General features: G+C 41.1%; 2 protein-coding genes across 2 annotated transcripts; both read right to left on the bottom strand.

The window, feature by feature from the left end:
- Positions 1-2,384: 2,384 nt before the first annotated feature.
- Positions 2,385-16,101, bottom strand: ABHD10 (abhydrolase domain containing 10, depalmitoylase). Its single transcript, XM_059870307.1, has 7 exons — positions 15,980-16,101; positions 15,399-15,516; positions 14,470-14,728; positions 11,350-11,533; positions 10,422-10,533; positions 9,353-9,490; positions 2,385-8,309 (listed from the first exon to the last, which is right to left on the bottom strand). The coding sequence occupies exons 1-7, from the start codon at positions 16,099-16,101 to the stop codon at positions 7,968-7,970; spliced, it is 1,275 nt and encodes a 424-aa protein (XP_059726290.1). The 3' UTR covers positions 2,385-7,967.
- LOC132322993 (endogenous retrovirus group S71 member 1 Env polyprotein-like) lies at positions 15,251-24,904 on the bottom strand. Its single transcript, XM_059837773.1, has 2 exons — positions 23,584-24,904; positions 15,251-18,545 (listed from the first exon to the last, which is right to left on the bottom strand). Exon 2 carries the CDS (start codon positions 17,740-17,742, stop codon positions 16,681-16,683), a length of 1,062 nt encoding a protein of 353 aa, XP_059693756.1. The 5' UTR covers positions 17,743-18,545; positions 23,584-24,904; the 3' UTR covers positions 15,251-16,680.
- Positions 24,905-24,984: the final 80 nt, after the last annotated feature.

Genomic DNA, 24,984 nt, shown 5'->3' with positions numbered 1-24,984 from the left:
AAGGGAGAAAAGCAATACAGTTCCATGTATATCTGTTTCATGAGGGGCTCTTCATCCATTACTTTCTCATTTTAAGATTCTGAATTCTCAGACTCAGACTGCTGCTGATGTTGCTGAGCTTGAATAGACTCAAGAGATGAAAAATTTAATAGATTACTTAATTCACTGTTGTCCTCCACAGGCATTTCATTTAGTGCTTTCTCTTCTCTGCACTGGTAGTTCTAAACCCCTGTGAAGCACTTGATTACATAACTCAGAGCATGCTACGTGACAGGGCCACCACTTGAGCACTTTCCGTCTCAGTGAGCATGAGGCTGAAGGCACAGTGGATGCGCAGGAACCAAGGCTGCAAGCCCAGCCTGGAGATCAGAGAAGGAACAGGCTGCAGCTGTTACAGGAAAAGGTAATATATAAATTTGAAATCCTTTCCCTTCCAGCAGCTGTTAAGGGCTGGGCTTCACACACTTTGGCCAGTGGCACAACCAATAAACTTTATTTTGCACTTTCAGATCTTTTTGTGTTCTTCTGTTTAGAAGGGAGCTACCTAGGGTGCTTGGCAGTTTCTGGTCATCTGGTCACACCAGGGGGCTCAGTGCTCCTTGGCAACAAGATTTTGTGAAAGTCACCTATCTTTGCATCAGCCTCTGTTTCCTAACTTGGGGGCAGGGATGTGTAATTTAACTCTCTGAAGCTGCAGAGCAGAGGTCTCCCCCTTCACAGATGTTGGCTGTGCAATCTGTTCTCAAGGAACCATTCCACACTGGGAAAGCTTGAAAAGCTTGCCCATCAATATAAATTTTCAAGAAGGCTTTGAAAAACTGGGAAACTGCAGAGGATTGGAAAAATGCCAGCTCCTCACCAGTATTTCCCAAAGTACCACTAAACAAATCATAAGCCTGCTTTCTGTGCCATCAATCCTGGGGAAAACAACAAGAATTTTTTTTTTAAGTGATAATGTTGATGCAACTTACTAAATGCTCTGTAATATATTAGAGTTAGCTACTCCATGACATGTTGACTAGGGAACTAAACCAATTCTGAGGCAACATGAGAGATTAAATCTGACTAACTAGTAGATCTTGTAATATGATTGTAACTGAAAAATCATTAATGATGGTGTATATTTTATTCAGTTTGTACAAGAATATGTTCCCAAGCCTGAATTAGTTAATGTTATTAGAAGTAAACAACCTCCCCCCACCCCCTGGGCTCCTAAGAAGATCCCAGCTCATGTTAGTAAGCAAAAAAAGATAAACTTCTTTGAAAGCAGTCTATGTGAAAGCAGACAAAAAGTGTCTAATTGCAGCCAAAGTCCAGCCATCATTGAAAAAGTACTTTTAAAAATGCAGCACTCTGTCCGATGACAAAACAGACGTAAAAAAAAAAATGCAGAGGGTGATGAAGATGTTGGGTAAGACACTATGATTGAAGGGCTAGGCTGAATAAGCCATGGGAGGTGCACCAACAGCAATGGGAATATCATATCAAGTTCTGGCAATTACTCTTCATAAAAAGGAGTGGAGGAGTAAAGTAAATTTAAATAGTGATTCCAGTAACTGGAGGACTGAAAATTAGTTTATCTCACCAAAAACAGAAGTTAAGAAATGGCAAGAACGTGTGTCTACAAGTTAAAGAACAACTGAAGAAGCTCAGGTTCCTTATGTCACACACAGGCAGATTAAAGCCTGATGGTTAGAAATATGATGTGAAAGAAAGAGGCAGGTTTACAGCACAAAGGTACTACCATTAGAACACTTCACCTACTGCTTCTAATAGATTTTGTCCTCTTATTTTTCTTGGCAACACAACACTAAAATTTATGACTAAAAACTAGGGCTGAAGCTTGAATAATTGAAGAAGCATTTCATGACTGCAAGCACCATGACTCCCCTTATGCTCCCAGATAATCACAATATTATCCTATAAATTGAAAAATATCTTTGTAAGCCTGTAAATAAATGCTGCTAAAACCAACAACTGACATTAACTAGCTCACTACCCACATGTAGACCCAGGGTAACTCAGTAGCTTTCAATGTATTCCAAATAGATTACATAAGAAAATGCCTGAGAAAATCATGCCAGCTGCTCTCTATGGAGAGCTGGGGCTACAACTGATCACCTTCTAAGCAGCTTGCCAGCAGAAACAGTTGCCACTTAGCCCTGGAAACCAATTCCTGTGGATATAATTGTCAGCATTCCCAGTACTCAAGATGATCTTGGAGGTAAATTGTGCATTTGAATTCTCAGGACCTCTTAAGTTTTGTGCTGGATTCTCCTTTGAAATAAACCCGGAAGTCTTCATATCAATTGCTTATCTCTCCCCAACTAAAACAGTACCTCATGAGAACTATTTGGTTTGAAAATTAAGAATTGCAATGTACATTCACAGTAAAACAGAAAGCAAGTAGCATCTTTATTTCACTGAAATATAGGTCAAAACAGACAGCAGAATTTACAAACAAAAACCCCCTAAAAGATCAAATCCTCTAACTACATAAATGCTGCTTCTTACAGTTAGGGATTTAGCTTTGCTCTAAGGAACTCTTTCAAGAGATACTGTCCCAAGGACTAGCAAATTCTGGCACACTTTCTGCTAGCAAGCCATAACCAATTAAGCCCCAAACCCGAGGATTCTTGTACGGTTGAGATCTGATCCTAGGCAGGCTTCAGGGAAAGCTTTTCACAGGCTACAGTCTGGGCAGCCCACCTGCATCACTCCAGCCCCTAAGTATGCTACTGTTCAGCAGACCTTTGCCACTGATACAAGCACCTGCTTCCATCCCAGCAAGCAGCAGTGACCTTCTCATGTTGCAAGTGGGAGGCAAGTAGACAGCATGGTGCAGATCAGAAGGCCCAAAAAGAACACAACCTTTCACGTGCTAGCCTAGAAAGATTTCAAATATGTATTTTAATTTCAGAACCGAATGACTGGAAGTTTTAGGAATTGTCATTTGCTTTTCCTTCCAAATATAAATGCAGAGCTAGCTGAAGCTCCTTGCCAGACACAAATCAAGAGACTGTAGCAGGTTGTAAATGTGTCTATCTGTGAGCTGCAATTACTGCATCATAAGGAGGATGCCCATTCCTCTTTAATGGAAAAGAAGCACTGGACCACATAACATACATATGCAGGACTTGAAAGAGAAATACAAGGTCAAGCCTACAACCAGACTGCAGTAAGTCCTGTAATTTAGATTTACATATTACATGACCAAAGCTGTAACGTTTTTCTGTTCTAGGCAAATATATATTGTAGAGAGATGAGGTGCTACAGTCACAAAGCAAATGTGAGCTATAAAAACTGACCAACATGCAGTAAATCTATGAACAGTGCATTTCCAAAATCTCTTAATCTCTGTCTCTCTTTCCCAACAGTAAAATCTTCCCTTAGAAAATTCCCGTAGAAGCAAAGTGCCATTGACAGGGGCATTAAAACCTCATGCTCAGCAAGCTGGCTGCTATTTAATGTAATGGCTGAGTTCCCCCTGCCTTTCTCATCCCTGCTGGGCTTGAGAACAAACTTAGAAGGGTGAGAGTGCACACTAATGTTTGGTATTTCTGTCTGCACTCCTTACACAGCTGATGAATTTCCACCAAGTGTTGGTGAAATTTTACATTCATACACATCTTAATGAATTTGGTCATCAACACAAAGCAGAGAGATTGCTCATCTCAAAGACAGGTCAAACACAGAGCCCTCTTCTATTTCCCTGGAAGTCTTTAGTATAACATAACTGCAGCATTTAAGAAAACTGAAAAAATGTGAAAGGGTAAGGTAGGTCTCTTTGTAACAGCACAACTGAGTAGCTTAGAAAACAAGTTCAAATCTCATTATTCCCCCGGACATGATTTTCCCCCCCACTTGTTTGGATTTTTTTCCTGCCAGAGGAGAAAGAAAGCGCAAGCATAAACCTAATGTAGAAACTCTGACCACAGCACCGGTTCAGAAATTGTTACAACTCTGTGTTGCATCATGACTGGAGCACTGACAACAGCTGAGCAGCTGCAGACAAGTCACCGGTTGAATATTCCTCTCTAAGCACATTTTAATTTGATATGAAAAGTATGGTACCATAAATCTTTTAGTCCCATTGAGTAACAGCATGTCCAAGACAGCATGTAACCAAAATTAACATAAAAATAAAACAGCAGGAGATGGTTCTTCTAAGGCCTATCCAGCCAGGCTTTTTTTGTGAACACTGCCTTTTTTGCATTTAGTGTTGATGCAAGAGAAAACAGCTTAGCTAAACTGAAACTACATGAAACACTTAACACCAATTAAGTTAACCCCCCCCCAAAACCAAAAACCCCAAATCAGATGGTGTGTAATACAAAGCCAAACAAGAGGAGAGACAAAACAAGTAGAATATTTAACAAGATAAATACATGCATCTAAAAACGTGGAAGTACAGTTCAATACAAACAAAGTAAGAGCACTTGTTTATTAGGAAACAAGTTGAGTTAGCTTTAGAAACAGAATATTTCATGCCAATCAAGCTTATTGTTGAGGAACTGTACACTATATGTTCACAGAATGCTTAGCATTAGTCAACAAATCAGCAGTCTGTTAAAAAAAAACCCAAAACAGAACATAATTAATTACAAAGGACTTTAAAAATCTGCATCATGCAGAGCTTTCCAAGTGTGTAATATCCTATTTTAATACAGTATCTCTACAGAGTAATGAAATATTAGTTTTTAAACATTACTAATATTGAAAATAATTACTATGTAGGCATCTACTGACATAGAAAAAAACAATGCCCCAGGCATTAACACAGAGGACAAAACACTACCAATTTGGAATGACACCATAATATGTGAATACCACATTATCTGAGATTGTCAAAACTTCCTGGTAGGTCAACAGCTGCTCAGAGGTAGGATGTAAATCTCCCTAGTTATCACTATCCCTTCTTTCAGGCATCTGAACATGCAAAGTTGCCAATAGTCAAAATTCTGGTAATTTCCAGCATGAACACAGGGAAAATGCTTATGTTTGCAAAGAAAAGTATCAATGGAATTACTACACCAAAGTCAGAGAAAAAGGTCTGTCTGCACAAGGTCTACCTCTTAATATTAAAGCAAATCAGATTTACAAAAACAAAAAGTGAGCACAGAGCGAATGACACTAGCATTCACTGAATTTCAATACACTACCTGTAATATTGTCTTTATGAAGAAAGTACCATCTCTGCCTTTGCATTTAGACTATATGTAACAAACTTTGGGGGTACCTGTACTGTAAATGCTGACACTGATCTCCATTTAGCCAGCAGAGAATGAAAACAGGACTTTTCAGTAATGCTGTGGTTTCAGCAACCAATGCTGCAGTTCTGTATTCCCAACAATTATGACAACCCTGTTTTACACTGAATTCTGCCATATCATGTTATTACAGCAAAATAATGGAGGGGGCAACAACAGAAAACATTAACAGCAAACAAGGAAAAAAAAAACCCCTGAAAACTCTTTAAACAACTGCTCCACTTCACATTTGCTTTCACCTATCTTGCTCTAAGGCATTGCAACAGACACCTTACCTGTAAAATATAAATTATTTAATAAAGGCTAACATGAAGCATGAATACAATGCAACTCTTTCAAGACAAATACACAGCTACAGTTTATGCAGGCACACAAAGCCTTTACCTTGTCTGAAGTACTAAATTGAATATTTACAGGTATAACTCCCTATTAAGAAAAAAACTCAAAACTTTTCAGTCACTGAAATAACTTTAATATATGTGAAGAAAAAGTATATCTATTACAACTGGTAACTCTTGGCATTAATTAAAAGTAATTACTTTGGAATTATTGCAGTCCACTTGTTTCAGCCTCTTCTTCCATTATGAGCCAAACTAATCTAAGATGTGACAAAACTGGATTTAAAAACCTATCATGGCTTAGGGCATGAAGTTTTAAAATAATTTTGATTTGACTGCCCCTTTAAAACCCACAAAATCTGTTTTTTAGGTATTATCAGATACAAGTCATACAAACACATATAAAGATGACAATTGCTTAACAGGACATAAACATGAACACAGCTCCAACTCCAGGAATGCCATTTGCATTAACTTTCTCAAAAGTTAGAAACATATTTCAGAGGTTTTAAAGCTAAAGTGAATTGCATAGTGATAGAAACAGGAGAACAGTCTATGCCAGAAATACTTGGGAATAAGATTTCATGAAATGTTTTAATTTCCTCAAGAAATTATCCCAATCTAGATCATCCTGGGCTGGATAGAGACTATTTATAAGAGCATGTTGTGACAGAACAAGGGGAAGAATGGGTTCAAACTTAGAGAATAGGTTTAGATCAGATAATTAGGGAAAAATTCTTTAATGTGAGGCACTGGAACGAGTTGCTTGTAAGAGCTGTGGATGCCCTATCTCTGGAAGTGTTCAAAGCCAGGTTGGATGGGGCTCTGAGCAATCTGGTCTAGTGGACTATATCCCTGCCCACGGTATGATGGCTGGAACCAGATAATCTTTAAGGCCCCTTCCAATCCAAACCATTCTATGACTGAGTTAGGGAATTGGTACCCTTGAAGTAGAAAATTTGCATCTCAACAAGAGCCATCTTTTTCTACTCTTATATCAAAATTCAGATTTTTTCATCACAGCTTGTTTTTTGCAAGCCTAAATAGGAACTCATCCAAAAATTTGGTTTTGTTGTTGCTGTGTTTTGGGGGGTTTTTTTAACTTTAGTTATTTGTTTGTGGTGGTTTTTTTAAATTAAAATCCACTACCTTGGCAAAGCCCTGTTCAGCACACTTCTACTGACATAGCTAAAACTGAAAATTACAAACTCTCTAGAAATACCTTACCTCCAGCAGCTCTAGTGTTTTAAGGTAACAATAGTGATGCCATTTACTACTTCAAATAATAAACCCAGAAACAATTATATGCTTTTGACTGATGTTATACATTAAGCCTGAACTATTTCTAGCCTCTCTCTCAAGTGTACTAATGGTACTGTATTTCTATACAAAACCCAGGTAACAGTCATATTTGCAATTAAATCCATTTCCTAATAAATTCCATGGATTTACATTTTAAGACTTATTCAACTATCAAGTTCCATTTACAACTTCTCAGGGCTGGACTCATGCAGCTGAAGAAAGTCACTGTGCACCAAGCAATCCACAGCTCTCAAGTCATGGGAAAGAGGCAACAGTGCTCTGTGGCACTGTACTCCCTACTCTGAAGAAGTTACTATTAAAGTCATCTTACTGATCCAGTTTCAGTCTACACCAAGATTATTTATTGTTTCCTTAACAGTAGGCCCACAAATGAATGACAAATGGCAGCCTGGAGAAGATCACACACATCCTCCTGATAAGCACAGATAAAGAGCTCTTAAGGCTTTGAGGCCCTGCTTTCTTCAAAGTCAAATTCTTCCCTATGTAGTACCTCAAGCACACCGTCAGGGTGTGCTTTCCACTGTTTAATAGCATTTCAGAACTAAATAACCATTTATCTGAAATCTGTTTATTGTGTTTCATGGTACTCACTATTCTAATAACTAACTTCAGTAAACACTCAAGCTGTAGTCTGCCTTGCACAGATGGTTTAGACATAAGATACAATGGTGTTACAGCGGAAGGACAGTAACAGGTGTCAAAGATGAAAATAAAGTTTTACTGTACAGGCCAATAGCAACAAAAAGTAATCAACATGTCAGTACAAAATTGTAGGAAATTTGTGAAAAAAATGGGTAAAATGGTGAAGGAGAGGTTCTGAGCACAATAGCAGCACTCCTTCACACTTTGGACTGTGTGCAAATGCAGCAAGAATACAATTCCTGTATTTACGAAACAGAGGTAAGGAAATAGCAGATAAAGCTCAGTTCCTGCTGTGACAGTCACAGGCCTGCCACCATCTGGGTAAGAACAAGGCTTCTGTTACTCAAGGAAAAGAGTCAGGTTTAGAGTTCATGCACTAATGCTACTCTTCAGCTTATGCTACTGTTGACAGCTTGTCAATTAGATCATCAACAGTATTCACAAGGAGCTTTGTATCCTCCTTGTCACTCATCCGATGCTGGCCAATTTTGCGGAGGATAACATCCACGTCCTTGCTCAAAACACGGTTAGCAACTTGCATAGAGATCTCCCAAGGGACATCCCCATCCTTCATGCCATGGATAAGGCGTATGGGACATGTCACAGGAATAGGACTATTCAGCACACAGTGATTTTCTGCTTCTCTGATAAAGTCATAGGTCAAGGAGTAATATCCTTCCTCATTTTGCTTTGTTTGATACTTCCATTCACCCTTTTCTTCTATTTCTTTTTGTGCCTATATAAAAAGAGAGCAAAGAACAGACAAAAGACATTAGGAGTACTTAAGAGTACCTCATCTTATTTCTGTTCTAAAAGCAGTAAGACTCCCCCAAGCACAAAATTTCACCTTGTTGATTTTTATTATCACGGGTGTATTCCTGTTCTCCTCACAGCATCTGAGAGGACAAATCCCCTACCATGTCACAAAAGCTGCTCTCCAAACCTCTCCTGCAAATTAATCTAGTTAAAATTCACCAATGAAAACAAGTTCCTTAGCCAGAATCTATCAGAAAAGAAAAATATGTACAGCCACCATGAACAGTAAATCTCCTTGGCTTCAATCAGTTCACTGATCCTCAAACAAGGGAGAATCCTAGGGAAAAAACATTGTCCAGTGGTCAGTCTTTTCAGTCTTTGCCACAGTAGGTATCTCTAAACACTATATTTCCAGATTGTTAAGTATTTTCAGATTCTGAGTCCTAAATAGTAATACTGACACTACAAAGTACCTTAGAAAAAACCCAAACAAATTGGGAAAATATTTTTATAAGGCACACATTATTTATTGCCATGTAACACATTTACTTTCCTAAAGACTAGACATTATTACCATCAAGGAAGAATCTCAAAAAGGCAGTTCCCACTACCTAAACCTTACAGTCTTTAAAAACACACTAATCTGAAGAATTTCCTTTCTATGCACACCTGTGTCATACGCATCTCATCCAGTGAAACCTCAACTACTTCAGTGGCTACTTCTCCATCCTTCTAAGCACAAGGATCCAATTCCAATGCAAATATAAGATATTCAAAACTGAAATCTAATGGACTGCAAACAGCAGGGATCTGACTTCACATCCTCTAAACCACAATAATATAAGTACATTCTGGCTAGTGCTCACACTAGTCTCTTAAGCTATTTAATACTGTAAGCTTACATTAATCAAACACAGAAAACTTACCCTAAAATTTGCAGGAAAAGTACAGTTTAAATAACATAATTTCTTAAATTCTTGGTAAGATTTTTAGACTGAACTAAAGCCAACCATCAACATTTACCTCAATAGGAAGCCTCTTAAAAGTTGTTACAACGTGATCTGCTGCTACAGCAACTCCAACCAGAGCAGCTACTTTATCTGGACGTGCTATTGCAGCATGAAGCATCAGCCATCCACCCATGCTGGACCCCACGAGAATCTGGAAAACAAAATTTAAAAAAGAGAAGAAAATACAGTGTTCTACAGGAAATGGCTAATAGATTTTTTTCTTCTTGCACAAAATATCCGTTTTCACTTGGTTTAACTATATAAACCTTGGGCATAATCCTGCTGTCCTTACCCAGGCAGAACTGCAGTCACCTCCAATGGAAATTTTGCCTGAGTAAGCACCACAAGATCTGGTATTTATTATTCTGTGTGGCATGGCTGGTTATTGCTGTCTGAGACTGAAACACTGTAAACAAAATGAGAGTTGAAATAATTCAGTATCATATGCATACTTCTATGTTTCCTTCTCAAGATATATGCACATGGTAAAGACTCAGTGCAGCGAAAGAAGTAAACAAAAGCAATTCATAATACAAAATTTGTTTAAACACAATACTAGGTATATCTAAGTTGCAGGAGATTCCAAGTTTCTCACAGCAATTTCTAAAGTAACTGAAGAAATCCAATGATGCTTCTCCTGCTTATTTAAAGCTATTTGATCATATGGATATCTTGTAATCTTCTTGCAAATACTTTAATTAATGCATCAGAATGGTACAGTGACACACTTTCTCATTAACAGGGCTGCACTGCGCAGAAACAATTCCATGTCACCTGTCAAGTGGCACCTCCACCATGAGGCTTTCTCAGACTCTCTAGGACAACGGCCCTGCTCTGAGTAGGAGATTCTAATAAACAGCCTTCAGGAGGTCCTGCCAACCCATGCTTCCATGATTTTGTGACCTACCTGCCTGCAAAAGAGCTCCTATGAATGTGACCTCTCAAATGATTCAGCTTGGAAGTGAGCAGGTGTCAGCCATGCAGCAAAAGCTACTGCTGACCAGAGCTACTATGACATATTTTTGATGAAGGTTCTACCCTGAGAGAAAAACAGCATTCTATATTTAAAAATAAGATATAACCTGTGGTCCATCTGTAAGTTCATCCAGTATAGACAGAACATCTTTTCTCCACTTCCCAATTGTACACTCTTCAAATTTACCATCTGAACTTCCACATCCCGTATAGTCAAATCTGAAAAAATAACCATCAACACAAAAGTCATAGTACTGTCTACAGCAACACAGACACTAAATAAATAGTACTGTATCAGCAGGGAACAAGATACCACAGTGAGTATTTTCTTACTTGGTCCTATTTATCACTAGGACCAGAAGTCACACAAAAACAGTTTCAATACAACAAACACAACTAAGTTATGCAATGTAGCATTCTCTATCATTTGATAGAACATCATAATTTACAAGAATAGGCAAAAAAATTCCCTTACAGACAAAAAAACCCCATCAGACACTTGAATTTTAAAGGTAGTTTTAAAATGTCCAAACTCTTTCAAACACTGAACCCAAACACAATGACTTATGACACATTCAGACAGACAGCATACAATCTCGTCTATCAAAGGACAGCATCATCAAGCAGGGGCATGTTCTTCTAAACCCACAGAAGCCACAGAGTAACTTAATCAGACTTGGCACGTAAGGACAGTGCTTATAGTGGTAACTTAAAAAACCAGAACTCCAGGTCCTTAATTTTTAATTTTTGCGCCTACAGCCTGATTGTAATAGGTAGCACTGGTTATACTACAGAAAAGTAGAGAATTTTCTGAGTTACTTTCAGAATACCTTCCCCTGATTTACCTCAGTCTCTCCACTAACAGAAATCCTACATTTGGAAACAGAAGAAAGATGTCTTATCTTGTATACAAGCTCCCTTAGCACAGGGAGCATCCCAATCCAAATGCCAAAGTTAATGTATTTATGTTAAAACCCCTTCCCACAACTCATGAGACTAGTTTCATTTTCTCAAGACCAATACTCTTCTATGTACCTGATGAAGGCATGACCTAATGATTTGCAGAAATCTTCAAGGGCAGTTGCTTTCTGACCATTCATATTTGAATTGAAGCCTGGAAGGAAAATAACCCCTGGATTTCTTCCTTTTAGTTTCTGATAAGCAATATTTGGTCGATCTGGTCGAGTGAGAAAGCTGACTGATGACTTCAGCCTGCAAACTAGTAAGAGGAGCTATTTAGTACAATCATGATAACCTTGGCAGAAACACAAGTTTTTATAAACCCAGGGTTTGGCAAATATGGACACATTTTGTGAAAATAAGGTATTTTGGCACAAGAGAGATGAAAAAAGCATCTCCTATGTTCTTTAATGACTGACAAGTACTGATGAACCTGAAGGACAGTTTATTGTGATTCATTCTCAAATCATTAAACACCAACCATGTAAATAGTTCACTCAGCAATTAGCAAAGTGGTTGACTGAAAACAAACTCTCAGGCTTCCTAGACTTCATCAGTCACCATGTTTCATACCATCTTGAACATATTTACTCGTTTCACAAAAAAATCTTCCCATTTACTATTCGCTTAGTTTAAACTTTTATTTTCAAAAAGCATAATTTAGAGACTAGTGTACTCTGTGCAATGGAAGTTTACAAGTACATGAGGTGACAAATTTTTCATTAGAATTAAAACTGAAGGATAAAACTGCACCTTTATCAAAGCCCTGGATCCACACGATAGGGGCAAGTTCATTATCAAGAACTGGGAAAGAATCTTGTGCCTTTTTCATCATGATGAGCGTAAAACAACATTAGCATTGTTTAAACCAAATGAAATAAATAACATCAAACAAGGAAATGAACACAGGAATGCTAACTAATTAATAATTCTGATGAATCTCAACAGCTGCTACAGGATTTAATCTAACTTTAGCAGTCAGTTGTACCTCTACTGCAGGTGAGGACAAGTAATTCATAGCGAGCTGTTAATGAGACTTAATCCACTCTATTATCCAACTCAGCAAGATAATTTGTTAAACTGAAATCTTGGTCAAGTCTTGTAAGACTTTGACACTCTTAATTCTTAGATTAGAACATCACTGGCTTTTCAACAGGGAGGCACAGAAATGATGCAACCCAAAAATAAAATGCCAGCGGTGGATAAATAGTACAAAACCCAAGCCCCCACAGTATCACACCACTTAACTGTCCTGCAGCCTTGAGTTCTGTCACAATCAGAGAGATTACATTCATTAGCTTGTTGTTAAACTTGGATGCGCATGAGTAAGTGTGGATACATAACAAATACAGGGTGCAGCTAGCATTCAGAACTTATCTACAGTCCAACAGAAATGGCATCATTTGAACTATAGATTAAAACCATAATACTGCTCCTCAAACAATGAGGTTATTCTTTAACCTACTGAGGCATGAGTTGTTTATAAACGGGAATGACTTCCACAGGAAAGGTATTCAGATGCATCCACACTGTGGCTTTTGATTTGTGTGTGTCTCTCACTGAGCCAGTCACTTATTCAGGGCCAGTAGAGTGCAAGTGCCAATAAGAGGAGATGAACCAAGAAGTGCTAAATTTATTAGAAAAATAACTGGGAATATTTTTCTCGCCCTTAAGCCCTGATAGCCATCTCTGAAGCCACTTGTCTTCCATGCTGCAGCACCCTGAAGGTGTCCTCAAATTACTTTGACATTGGGCAGGGTTCCAACTGCAGCTACAAGACACAACCACTGTCTAAGCTATTTCGCAAACTATTCTTCCATTTAACAAGTTAATGGAAGCACCAGCAGCAATTCCAACCTGAATAATGCAAACCCCTAAAGCAACCACCGCAGCTAACCCTAAAGCAAGCACAGTGCCGTCACCCTCTCAGATTTCTCTTCGGACAAAAAAAAACCATCAGCAGCTACCCAGTAATTTCTCCTCCTGATTTTAGGAAAGACCTTAGTAAGAGCAGAGCAGCATTTCTGAAGGGTGCAAGGCAGGTATTAGTGTTTATAAAAGCAAGTTACAGACAGAAGCTGATAGCTACAGGAAGACCACAGGACCCTTGCCTGATGGTATCTATGGAATTCTCTTAATATTGAAGTCACTGTGAACTTTTATGAACACCAGAAACTGTGATTGAGACCAGTGTTACATTAAACATCGAAGCCAAAGAAGTTCCCTGAACTCTGGGAATATTCCTGCACTGAGATCTCCCTACTCCCAACAGTAGCAGATTAATGCTGCTGTGACAGGTAATTGACTCAACTCCGTCCCACACTTGGTTTCATGCAACCATTCATATTCCAGCAGGAACTGCTGCTTGGCCTGGTCCCAGGGCACCTAAAGACACACTCAAATAAACAGATACTCTGATAATATTACTATTACAAACACAGAGAAAGGGAGAACAACACAGCAACAAAATCCCACTGTATTCAAGCTTTTATGCAGCTACAAAATGTGCTACTACTACCCGTAGTAGCAATTAAGTTTTACTCATTGAGCAACCTTAGATGAGATTCACCTGTCCAATTAAAGGCACTGAATAAACTCAACAGCTCAGATAAGCACGAGTCTTCTGACACATCAAGAAGGGACACTGCGGGACTGGTCAGAGGCCGAGCTCACTCAGAACTGGACGCCAGCAAAGCTTTTCAAGTGCCTGACGAAGCTTTACAGGCAGGCACGTTTCACACCCGATCAAGCGCTGGCGCACGATTCCCAGCTCCTCAAAACCCACCGAGGCAAGAGCTTAGAGCCAACCAAACACACCTAGGAAAGCAGCTGCCCTGCCCTGCGCACAGTCACCGAGCCCGCCCTCCCCCCTCCCCCCCTTCCCCCCCCCCCTCCCCCCCTTCCCCCCCCCCCCCCCCCCCCCCCCCCCCCCCTCCCAGCGAGCCAGGCGGGGACGGGGAGGAGACGCCTGTCAGGAACACCGTGCGAAGGGAATCGAGTTTAAGATGCCCGTTCCCACCAGAAAGCCGCGCCCCGGCCCTTCCCGACGGCGATGGCGCAGAAGGGGAGGAAAGGGTGCCATCCGCAGCTGCACGAGAGCCGCACGGGTGCCGTCACAGTCGGCACCGACAAATATCCTCTCCCCCTCCGACTGGCAACCCTTCTGCTCTGAGCTACCCGCGGCCATTCCCTTACCCAGGAGCGCCCGGGCCGCCCTCAGCGGTGACAGCGATCCCCGCAGGGACGAGGCACGGCCGGCCCGCAGCAGCAGTCCCGCCATGGCGGCCGCTGGCGCACGCGCCGCCCACCTCCCGCGGGAGTGAAGCGACGGCCGGGGTGGGGTGGGCTCCGGTCTGAGGTCAGGACCGAACCTCCCTGGGAAATTGCAAAGTTTTGTCAATAAAAAAAGCCAAACATTGACCGTGCATTTCCCGGCGTGCGTGTTTCCCTCGAGCTAGCCGTGCCCTGTAGCCAAGAAGCCCAAAGGTGTGCAGTGGGAAGAGCACTGCCAGCAGGTCGAGGGAGGTGATCCAGCCCTTGCGCTCAGCCTTGGTGAGGCAGCTCTGGAGTCCTGCGTCCAGGTCTTGGCTCCTGAGTACAGGAGGGACACTGAGCTCCTAGAGCGGGTTCAGTGGCAGGCTATGAGGGCAATTGAAGCGCCACTCTTAGGAGGAGAGGCCAAGCGAAAGGCCTAAGCCTGTTCAGCCTCGAGAAGAGATGGCTGAGAAGGGACCACATTAACGGGTTCACACCTCCTTGTCTTCTCTCAGCCTTAGGTATATGAGCACAGGAGCCAAAACGACATCTTTATGCACATACATCTTTCATGTGGAGGCCATGGCAGCCACAAAGAAAATACATATAGAATCTCCAAATAATTTTGATTGGAAAAGATCTCAAATATCATTGAGTCCAACCTTTGACAAATACTACCACATCAACTAGACCATAGTGTTATGAATGGACTCAAAAGGAGTGAAATTTCCAATTTGAATTTATTAATTCAGGGCATACAGCATAAGCAAAAGCTTCAGCGCTGGACGGCAGGGGAGTCTCCGCTCCACCAACTGCCGCACCCTCATCCCCAAGGACCCCCCCTTTTTAAGTTCTTAATGCTTCCGGACTTCTATGTCATCTTGAAGTATTCTGCGCCTGCGTTGATTGTTGCTAGGGGGTCTTCTCTCGCCTCCTGGTGGTCGATGATGAAGGTCTTGGTTGTCTTCCTCGGTTATGTCCTTTAACCTGATTCCATATTTAGTAAAAAGCTTCGCCTTTTCTTCTATAAAACTTACTTAAAATCTTATGATTATCACGTGATTATGCAAGCAAAAAAAATTGTGCAAGCTATTGTGCAAGCTACATGAATCAAACAGGCACTTAACCACAATTTCTATTTTTGTAACGAACAAGAGGTTTTCATCTGCTTCAATCCCCCCTTTCTCTTTTATCTTCTTGTTCGTCAAACCTAGCTAATGCGTATCGACTTAGTTCTAAGTATTCTCCTCCTTCGGCTTCTCGCAAATTTTTGTATTCTGAGCGTATCACCATAAGGCGAGCTGCTTCTAGCCTCCCTTTAACAATATTCACTATTTTATTAAAAAGGCAAGGTCTAAACGTAAGTCTTAACATTAACAATATTACTGGTCTTGCAATAGTTGACAACAAAGTAGTAAGCCAGGGGGAGTAATTGAACCAAGCTTCATACCAGCTCCGTTGAGCCTCTCTTTCTTTTTTCTTCTGTTCTATCCCTTCTCTAAGTTTTGCCATTGAGTCTCGGATGACCCCACTCTTGTTGACGTATGAGCAACATTCTTCTCGTAAAGCCATGCATAGCTCTCTTTGTTGTAAGAATAGAAGGTTTAGTCCTCGCCTATTTTGTAATGCTACTTCTGCCAGGGAATCTAAGGATTCTGTAAGATCTCTTATGGATTCTTCGATTCTCTTCAAATCTTCATCTACGGATAGTCTAAGTTCCTGAAACCCTTTATGTTGTTGTACTAATGAGGCTACTCCTGTTCCTGTTCCAATTACTCTGACTCCCAATAACATGGCTACCGTGAGAGTAGTGAAGACTTCCTTTTTTACTAAGTGATGTCCTGGCCCCTGATATTGATCATAAACGTAGTCGGGTGAGTGGTAAGTTATCTTGGGCACGATTAACACTTGAACACAGAATTCACTGGTCCTGTTAAATTTTTCTATATTTATACAAGGAGTGACTCCTAAAGTATTGCAAACCCATTTTGTGTTTATTGCCGGGAGTAGCCATTGTGCTGGCTTTGCTAAATCTCTAAGTTTCTCATACTCAGCACACAGATGATGTTTTTCTGGGGGTACTTGTCCTACACATCTCCCCTTCCCTGTGACTTTTGCTAAAGTTATTCCTCTCTGAGTATTCTCTTTCTTCTACAGGCATCTTGCAGGGTTGGTGCCATTTATTCTCTTAGCTTTTGCCGTGATTCTTATTGCCTCATAAAAAGGGGGTTTGAGTGTGTAGCATAGCCAACAGTCTGATGTCAAATTTGGGTGGGTTTCGTTCAGTACTTTAAATGTGGCTTGCAAAATTTTCCACAAATTGTCATCTCCCATTCCTAGTGAACTGGATGTAGGGGTTGGAAGTGTAAAATTTACATCAATGCTGAAATCATCTTCCTGTTCTGTAACCATCTTATTATTTATCACTCGATTTGGTCCCACAGCTTCTGGTGGGTCATTGGGTATAGGACTCTTCTTTATCAGGAAATGTCCCCCTCTGTCTCTTCTTCTTGGCTCGTAAAGTCTAGCCCCCCACATCTTCCCTAGTAACCACACAGAATCATCAGGATTGGTAATATTGATGTAAATGTGATCACAGTTACTGTCTTCTATGCTTTCTTCTGTTTCTATTCCGCCAATCGGACTTGGTGTCGTGCACCCGAAAGGTCCCCACCCAGTGGTGATAAACTTATCAGTGCTACCCCATCCTGAAGAAATAGTTTCACAACCCCAGTAACTACAGTAATAATGCCCAGGATAATTACAATAACTCTTTCCAGGATTTGAGCTTGGGCAAAAGTAATAGTTATTTTGATTCAAACATGGTTCCATAGGTATAATGTCGCACAATGTAAGCAAAAAGCTAGGTTTTTCTGAAGTAATTTTTGTTTCTAAAACTTTCTGATCTTCCCATCTAATTAGGGACCATTTAAAGGGTTCATGGGTCTGAGCACAGGATATCCTAATCACTATACACATCAGTATTAGCTTTGTCCAAACCGGGTGGTCCACATGGTTGGAATAGGACTCATTTGTTGTCTTTTCTTTTTCCCGTTCCCCTTCCCTTAGTGGTGGCTCACCAATCTTGCGGTAGGACTGCCAGCATCTCCTGAACTTCCCATGGAGGGGTCGAGACTTCCGATTGTCTCCACGGTCTATTACCTCTCTGCCTCGCTCGACGACTCGGTTGCTGCGAGCCTCGAGGATGACCATCTTCTCGGCAGCAGGGGTATTCTTCAGGAATCGGATAATTATGATTGTCTCTTCCCCACCTTCTCTCTAGGCTAGCAGCCCAGTTTTGGTATTCTTGCTCCTACTTCTTTTTACTAGCAGCCCAGTTTCTGGCTTTTATTAGTGGGATATCACACCGTATGGTGGGAATACTTCTCCTGCACACCACTTCGAGAATGTCTAGGATGAAGGGAGCTGGTTCGCTTGAGTGATAACAGAACCGCTCGGGGTTTATACCCTTTGAGAAAATCTCCCACCACTGATTTGACCCAAGCTTTATTTCTCCCGAGTCTATTTTATAATTAAGGATTGTAGAAGTTAGTCTCCTTTCATTAGTATAACAGGGGTTGCAAATGCCCCTAGGAACCTGTCCTCTCCGACAATGAGTCCACCACGGTTTAAAACACAGCTTACAAGAAAAGCATAAAAATGGGTAACAATCACAGTCTAAATAATTACATTTGAGTCTTATTTCTTCACATCTAGCTGACTCCCCTCCCCAGGTTTGTCCTTTATATTCGAGGCAAGGAGACTTAAAGTAAGGCTTTCCCAGTTCGTCTTCTAATCTTTTACAATATCTCGGTGATTGCCTGTTTCTTGTTAAGAGGTCTTGAAGATATTGATTGTCCCCTACCCAGACTATGGTCCAAATCATGAAGTTCGCTTTAATTTAATCGTGGTTTCTCCAGGGACACTGCAGACCTTCTAGTTGTCTGGGGGTTTTACTGGTCCTTTGATCCGGCTAGCGTGAGTCCACCCTTTCTCAACAGTTCGGACTGCTGCATCTGTTGTAATAAGTACTTGGTAAGGTCTTTCCCACTTTGGTATCAAGGGGTTTTCTTTCCAGCTTCGGACCAACACCCAATCCCCTGGTTGCACTTGGTGTAAGGTAAAATCTAAGGGGGGTTTTTGTGCAAGCATCCCTTTTTTCCACAAAGTCTTTTTAAATTTGTTTAATTCTGCTAAGTATTTATTCATGCATTGATCATTAATAACTGAATGCTCCTGAGGTCCCTCAAAATTGTATGGCATTCCATACAGCATTTCAAAGGGAGATATCCCCATATCCACTCTAGGTCTGGTCCGTATAGTTAATAGGGCTAAAGGGACACATTTTACCCAGGACATTTTTGTTTCTATTACTAACTTAGTTAGTTGCTTTTTTATTTCTCCATTCATTCTTTCTACTCGTCCTGAACTTTGAGGATGCCATGGAGTATGTTGTTCCCATTTTATTCCAAGGGCCTTGGCTAGGTTCTGGGTTACTTGAGATGTAAAGTGTGGTCTCCAATCTGAATCTATAACTTCTGGGACCCCATATCGAGGAATTATTTCTTCTAGTAATGCTTTCACAACTACTTTAGCAGTTTCCCTCGGGGTCGGGAATGCTTCTACAAAGTGAGTAAGGTGATCTACCAGGACTAACAAATATTTTATCTTTCCTACTTTCGGAAATCAGTACTTACTACTTTCAGTAAAATCTACTTGAATGTGCGAAAAAGGTCTTTTCGCCAAAGGTCGCCCTCTTTCTGGCAACTTCCTTAGGTTTTTCCTATTTGTTTGTAGGCACAAAAGGCAACCTCTAGTTACTTGTTTAGCTATGTCCCAAATCCCCATACTCATATATTTGGTGGCAAAATAATCTACTAATCCTTGTGATCCCCAATGGGTCTTCTGATGAACTCTTTCTAATAATCTATAGGCCATAACTTTCGGTAATACTTCCCTTCCATCAGGTAGAAACTACCTCCCTTCAGAATTTTCGGTTGCTCTGATTTCTAACAGCTTTTTCTTTTCTTCTTCTCTAAATTTTATAATTTGGTCTTGGCTTTTTAAATCAGCGATGTCTTTGTCTCTCTTCAGGGTCAGGATTCGTAGTGCTGCTCGCTTTGCTTCTTGATCTGCTGCATTATTTCCCCTACTCTGCAAATCTAATCCCCGTTGGTGCCCTTTTAGATGGACTACTGCCAACCTTCGGGGTTTCCTTAGTGCTTTTAAAACTTCTGCAATAAGACTCTTGTGAACTAAATCTTTTCCTTGAGAATTGACCAGCCCCCTTTCTTCCCATATTTTTCCAAATGTATGTACTATTCCATAACAATATTTGGAATCTGTAAAGATAGTTCCCTCTTTTCCTTCCAAAAAATTTAATGCGCGCAGTAAGGAGTATAGTTCACATGCTTGGGCCGACCAAGATCTATCTAGTGGCCCTGACTCTAGTATTTGCAACTCAGGTCCCCTAATGATAGCATACTCTGATTTCCTTGTCCCTTCTATAACCCTTGAGGAACCATCTACAAATAACTTTTCTCTTGTGTCTAATTCTTCCTCTTCCAAATCGGGTCTTATTTTTACTTGTTCCTCTATAGTAATTATGCAATCATGTTCTAATGGTTCTGCGCCCCATTCTCCATATAGGAACTCAGCTGGGTTTTGCAGAGCTGTGGTTTCAATTGTTAAATTTGGGGCTTCTATTAGGATCTCTTCGTATTTGAGGAGTCGAGCATCAGATATCCATTTGTCAGCTTTTTGCTGAAGCACCCCCCTTATGTTATGGGGAGACATTACCCTCAATGTACTGTTAAAAGTAATTTTTCGTGCTTCTTCCACTAACAAAGCACATCCTACCACTGCTTGTAAACACGTGGGCCACCCTTTGCTTACAGGATCTAGGAGCTTAGATAGGTACCCAATAGGTTTCTTTTTTCCTGCCCAATCTTGGGTTAATACCCCGAATGCAATTCCTCCACTTACATTTATGAACAACAAAAAGGGTCTGTTTGTGTCTGGGAGACTAAGCACTGGTGCATGCATTAGGCTCTCCTTCAGTATTTGAAGTTTCTCAGTGTCCTCCTGATTCCATTTTAAAATTCCTTCTTGTGTTAATTTTTGATATAAAAAGGCTGCCTTTGCACTGTAATTATCGATCCATTGTCGACAATATCCTGTTAGGCCTAAAATTTGCCGAATTTGCCTCTTATTCTTGGGGATCGGTAATGCCAAAATTGCCTGAATTCTTTCTGGATCAATCCTCTTTTCCCCTTTTGTCAAATAATGTCCTAAGTACTTGACTTCCTCTTCTACAAACTGTAGTTTCGCCTTTGAAACCTTTAATCCTTTTAGGCCCAGAAAATTTAATAATTTAATGCTTTCTTTTCTCACTTCCTCTTCTTGTTTTCCGGCCAAAAGCAAATCATCCACATATTGCACTAATGTGACTCCTGCGTCTGTCTGATAATCTTGTAAAATTTGTTCTAAAGCTTGCCCAAATAAATTAGGAGATTCCGTGAACCCCTGTGGTAATACAGTCCACCTCAATTGTTGTCTCCGCCCAGTATCTGGATCTTCCCACTCGAAGGCAAAATAGTCTCGGCTTTCCTTTGCCAGGGGACATGCCCAAAAGGCATCCTTTAGGTCTACCACACTGTACCACAAGTTATCTGGCCCCACTTTACTCAAGAGTGTATATGGGTTAGCCACTACCGGAAATCGGGCTACTGTGCGTTTGTTTATTTCTCTTAAATCATGCACTAGACGGTAAGTACCATTTGGCTTCCGAACGGGAAGAATGGGCGTATTAAAAGGAGACATGCAGGGTTCCAGTAGCCCTTTGTCTAATAATCTATCGATTTCAGGTTTTAATCCTTTCCGCCCTTCCAGAGATAAAGGGTACTGTTTTATTCTAATCGGAACATCTGGATTCTTAATAGTTACCGTAAAAGGAGTAATTTTTAACTGGCCAACACTCTCAGGAGTGTACCATACTTCGGGATTGATTTTTGCCTCATCCTCCACTCGCAGGGGACAAAGTTTTATTTTAAGTTCTTTTTCTTCCACATCAATCCTAATTCTTAGTTCAATAATCATATCTCGACCCAATAAATTATATTCTGATTCGGGAACCAACAAAAAATCCCCTATCCCTATTTTTAAATCTGTTTCTATTACTACACCCTTAATAATTTTTACTTCAAATGGTTCTCCTTTTGCCCCAATAACGGTTGCAACCTCTTTAGACAAATTACATCCTTTTGGTAAAAACTGAATAGTTGACCTCTCGGCCCCAGTATCTACCAGGAAAGGTATTTCCTGGTGTTGGGGACCCACCTTAAGTTTTATCAAGGGCTCTTTAGGTGTTTTTCGGGTCCCCAATAAATAGAGCCCCTGACCCCTCTAATCCATCAGGAATTCCTTCTCATCTTTAATCCTCACCCTACATTCCTTTTTAAAATGCCCTCTTTTTCCACAATAAAAACAAATCCTCTGACTTGCTGTCTCTTTGGGCTCTCCCTTTCTGGGATTCCCAAACCTCCTCTCTTCTCTTTCATTCCTCCTATTCTCACTTGTTGCTGCCACCATCAGTCTAACTTGCTTCCGATAGTTCTCATCCTCTCTCCTAACATACACTTTCTGTGCTTCCCTTAAAAGTTCATCCAGCCCTCGGTCTTGCCAATCTTCAATCTTTTGTATTTTCTTTTTTATATCTTCCCATGATTTTGAAACAAAATGTACCTTTAAAAGAGCTTGTCCGGCTGGTCCGTTAGGATCCATACCGGAGTATAGCTGGAAGTTTCGTCTTAACCTTTCTAACCAATCTGTGGGTGATTCATCTCTTTTCTGTCTGTTGTTGAAGGCCTTATCTATATTCTGGCCCCTCGGGACTGATTCCCTAATTCCTTGGACTATAATAGTTCTTAAATCCTGCATATGCGTTCGATGGGCTGGGTTTTGATGATCCCATTGCGGATTTTGCAGGGGCCACTTAGTATCCGCGGCGGGACTCTGGGCATGTTGCGCATCCCAAATACGCATTCCCTCCCTCCTAATCATATTTCGTTCTTCAGCCGAAAATAAAATTGTTAAAATCGACTGGAGTTCTTCTCATGTATACATGTTTGGACCCAAAAATTGATCTACCTTATCAGCTACTCCTAAAGGATCTTCTAGTAAATGTCCCATTTCCTTTTTAAATTCTCGAACATCAGTCGAACTCAGGGGAACTGAAATAAATCTTATTCCTGCCTGTGGACCCCCCATCGGCATTTCCCTTAAGGGAAAAAGCCCCGTCTGTTGTTCCTTAGTTCGACTCCTGGTGATTGGACCCCTGTAATCTGGTTGGTCCGAATCACTATCATTACTTTGAGATGGGGGCACCGGTGCATTTAGCACTGGAGGAGGTGGGGGTGGGACATAAGGAGGGGGTACTATTATAATTTCATCTCCTTTTCCCTTCTTCTCCTTTTTCTTATTTAGTTCCCTATTTTCCTCAGTTAACTTAAAGATGTATACTTCTGGTCTAGACACCCAGATTTCTGCATACTCGCTTTCTTCTAGCGAGGTATGTTCTTTAGAGTTTACCCAAATATTTAATGTCTGTCTTACCCAATCTTGCGATGATCCGAAGATAGGCCAATATACATTCTTAGAAATTTCCTTCCCGCCCCAAACTTCTACACAATAGTGTATCATTTTAGCCCTATCTTTGCTTTCAGTTCCTGGGAGGTGTTTCCAGTTACTAAGCAAGTATCCCAAAGGGCTGTCCCTTGGAATGGGGGGGAGCTTACTCTTCCCCTGTCCCATTCTTCCGGAGTGCCTTCTTACACACACGTATCTTTCGCTTCCCCTCTTTCGTGGCTCGAGCCCTCACGGGTCTGCGGGAACCGCACTACTGGAAGGTCCGCAATCACTTGGAAGATCTGGCTACCAGTCCTCCTCTCATTCACACATCACATCACCGCACTCCGGGATCCCAACCCCAACCGGACAGATCCCGTTCCTCCGGAGTGCCCCCGCACTCCGGGATCCCAATTCGCAAATACTCACGCGTCCTGCGTCTTCGTCCGGACCCTGTGCACAGAAGATTAAGGGGTTCACCGGTGTCTCCCTTTTGCTTATGAGTATAGTTTAGGTTCGTCGGATGGGGAGGTGGAGGTCGTCCAGAGGGGCCACCTAATTAGGTTAGGTGGGGCGCCTCCCTCTCTGGAACAACTTATCCAATTCAACTCCCGTATCCGAGTCACGGCACCAATTTGTTATGAATGGACTCAAAAGGAGTGAAATTTCCAATTTGAATTTATTAATTCAGGGCATACAGCATAAGCAAAAGCTTCAGCGCTGGACGGCAGGGGAGTCTCCGCTCCACCAACTGCCGCACCCTCATCCCCAAGGACCCCCCCTTTTTAAGTTCTTAATGCTTCCGGACTTCTATGTCATCTTGAAGTATTCTGCGCCTGCGTTGATTGTTGCTAGGGGGTCTTCTCTCGCCTCCTGGTGGTCGATGATGAAGGTCTTGGTTGTCTTCCTCGGTTATGTCCTTTAACCTGATTCCATATTTAGTAAAAAGCTTCGCCTTTTCTTCTATAAAACTTACTTAAAATCTTATGATTATCACACGATTATTCAAGCAAAAAAAATTGTGCAAGCTATTGTGCAAGCTACATGAATCAAACAGGCACTTAACCACAATTTCTATTTTTGTAACGAACAAGAGGTTTTCATCTGCTTCACATAGCATCACCTGTGGTCACGTCCAGTCATTTCTTGAATACCACTAACGATGTCCCTCCACCACCTCCCTGGGTCCATTCCAATTCTTGACAACCCCTCCTGATGTCCAACCTCCCCTGGCACATGAAAATGACTGCTAGAAAAGGCCAGTGCCTGCAAAGGGAAGGGTGTTTTCCATTCAAGCACCAGGCCAGCACCTGTAGGTCATGGGACACCGCTGAGGAGGTTTTTAAGAGTCAGACTCCATGGCTTGCAATTGCCCAAGAACCTTCAGGGTAAGCAGGTATTTGACTCCCAGGCAGTTAAGCTTGAAGAACTTTTATGATCAGTGCAGACTAATCATAAACGGGGTGCTTACCACCATGCTCTACTTATGTTGTCTTGATATACACCACTACAGAACCCACGCCACTTCATGATGACGATGATGATGGCAAACTTAGTGAAAACAAATCAATCATAAAACCACACTTTTTTCATTTCCACATGAGTTAATACTCCCATTCAGGTCATGTCTAAGTCAAATATTGGGAAAACTTTGAAATTCTTAAACTCAAGCAGTTTCTGGTTTGCAGAAAACAGATTACATTCTTAATTTCACTGCCCTCTGAAGGATTATTTTCCATAGCTCTTTTATGGAAAATACATGGAATAGCTCAATTAAGTGTTACTGAGAAATACTGTGTTGTTTGTATGACTGTATATAACTACGTAAAA

The sequence above is a fragment of the Haemorhous mexicanus genome, chromosome 2 (assembly GCF_027477595.1).
Source record: "Haemorhous mexicanus isolate bHaeMex1 chromosome 2, bHaeMex1.pri, whole genome shotgun sequence".
Taxonomy (NCBI): Eukaryota; Metazoa; Chordata; class Aves; order Passeriformes; family Fringillidae; genus Haemorhous; species Haemorhous mexicanus.
This window is presented reverse-complemented; position numbering and strand designations above follow the sequence as displayed.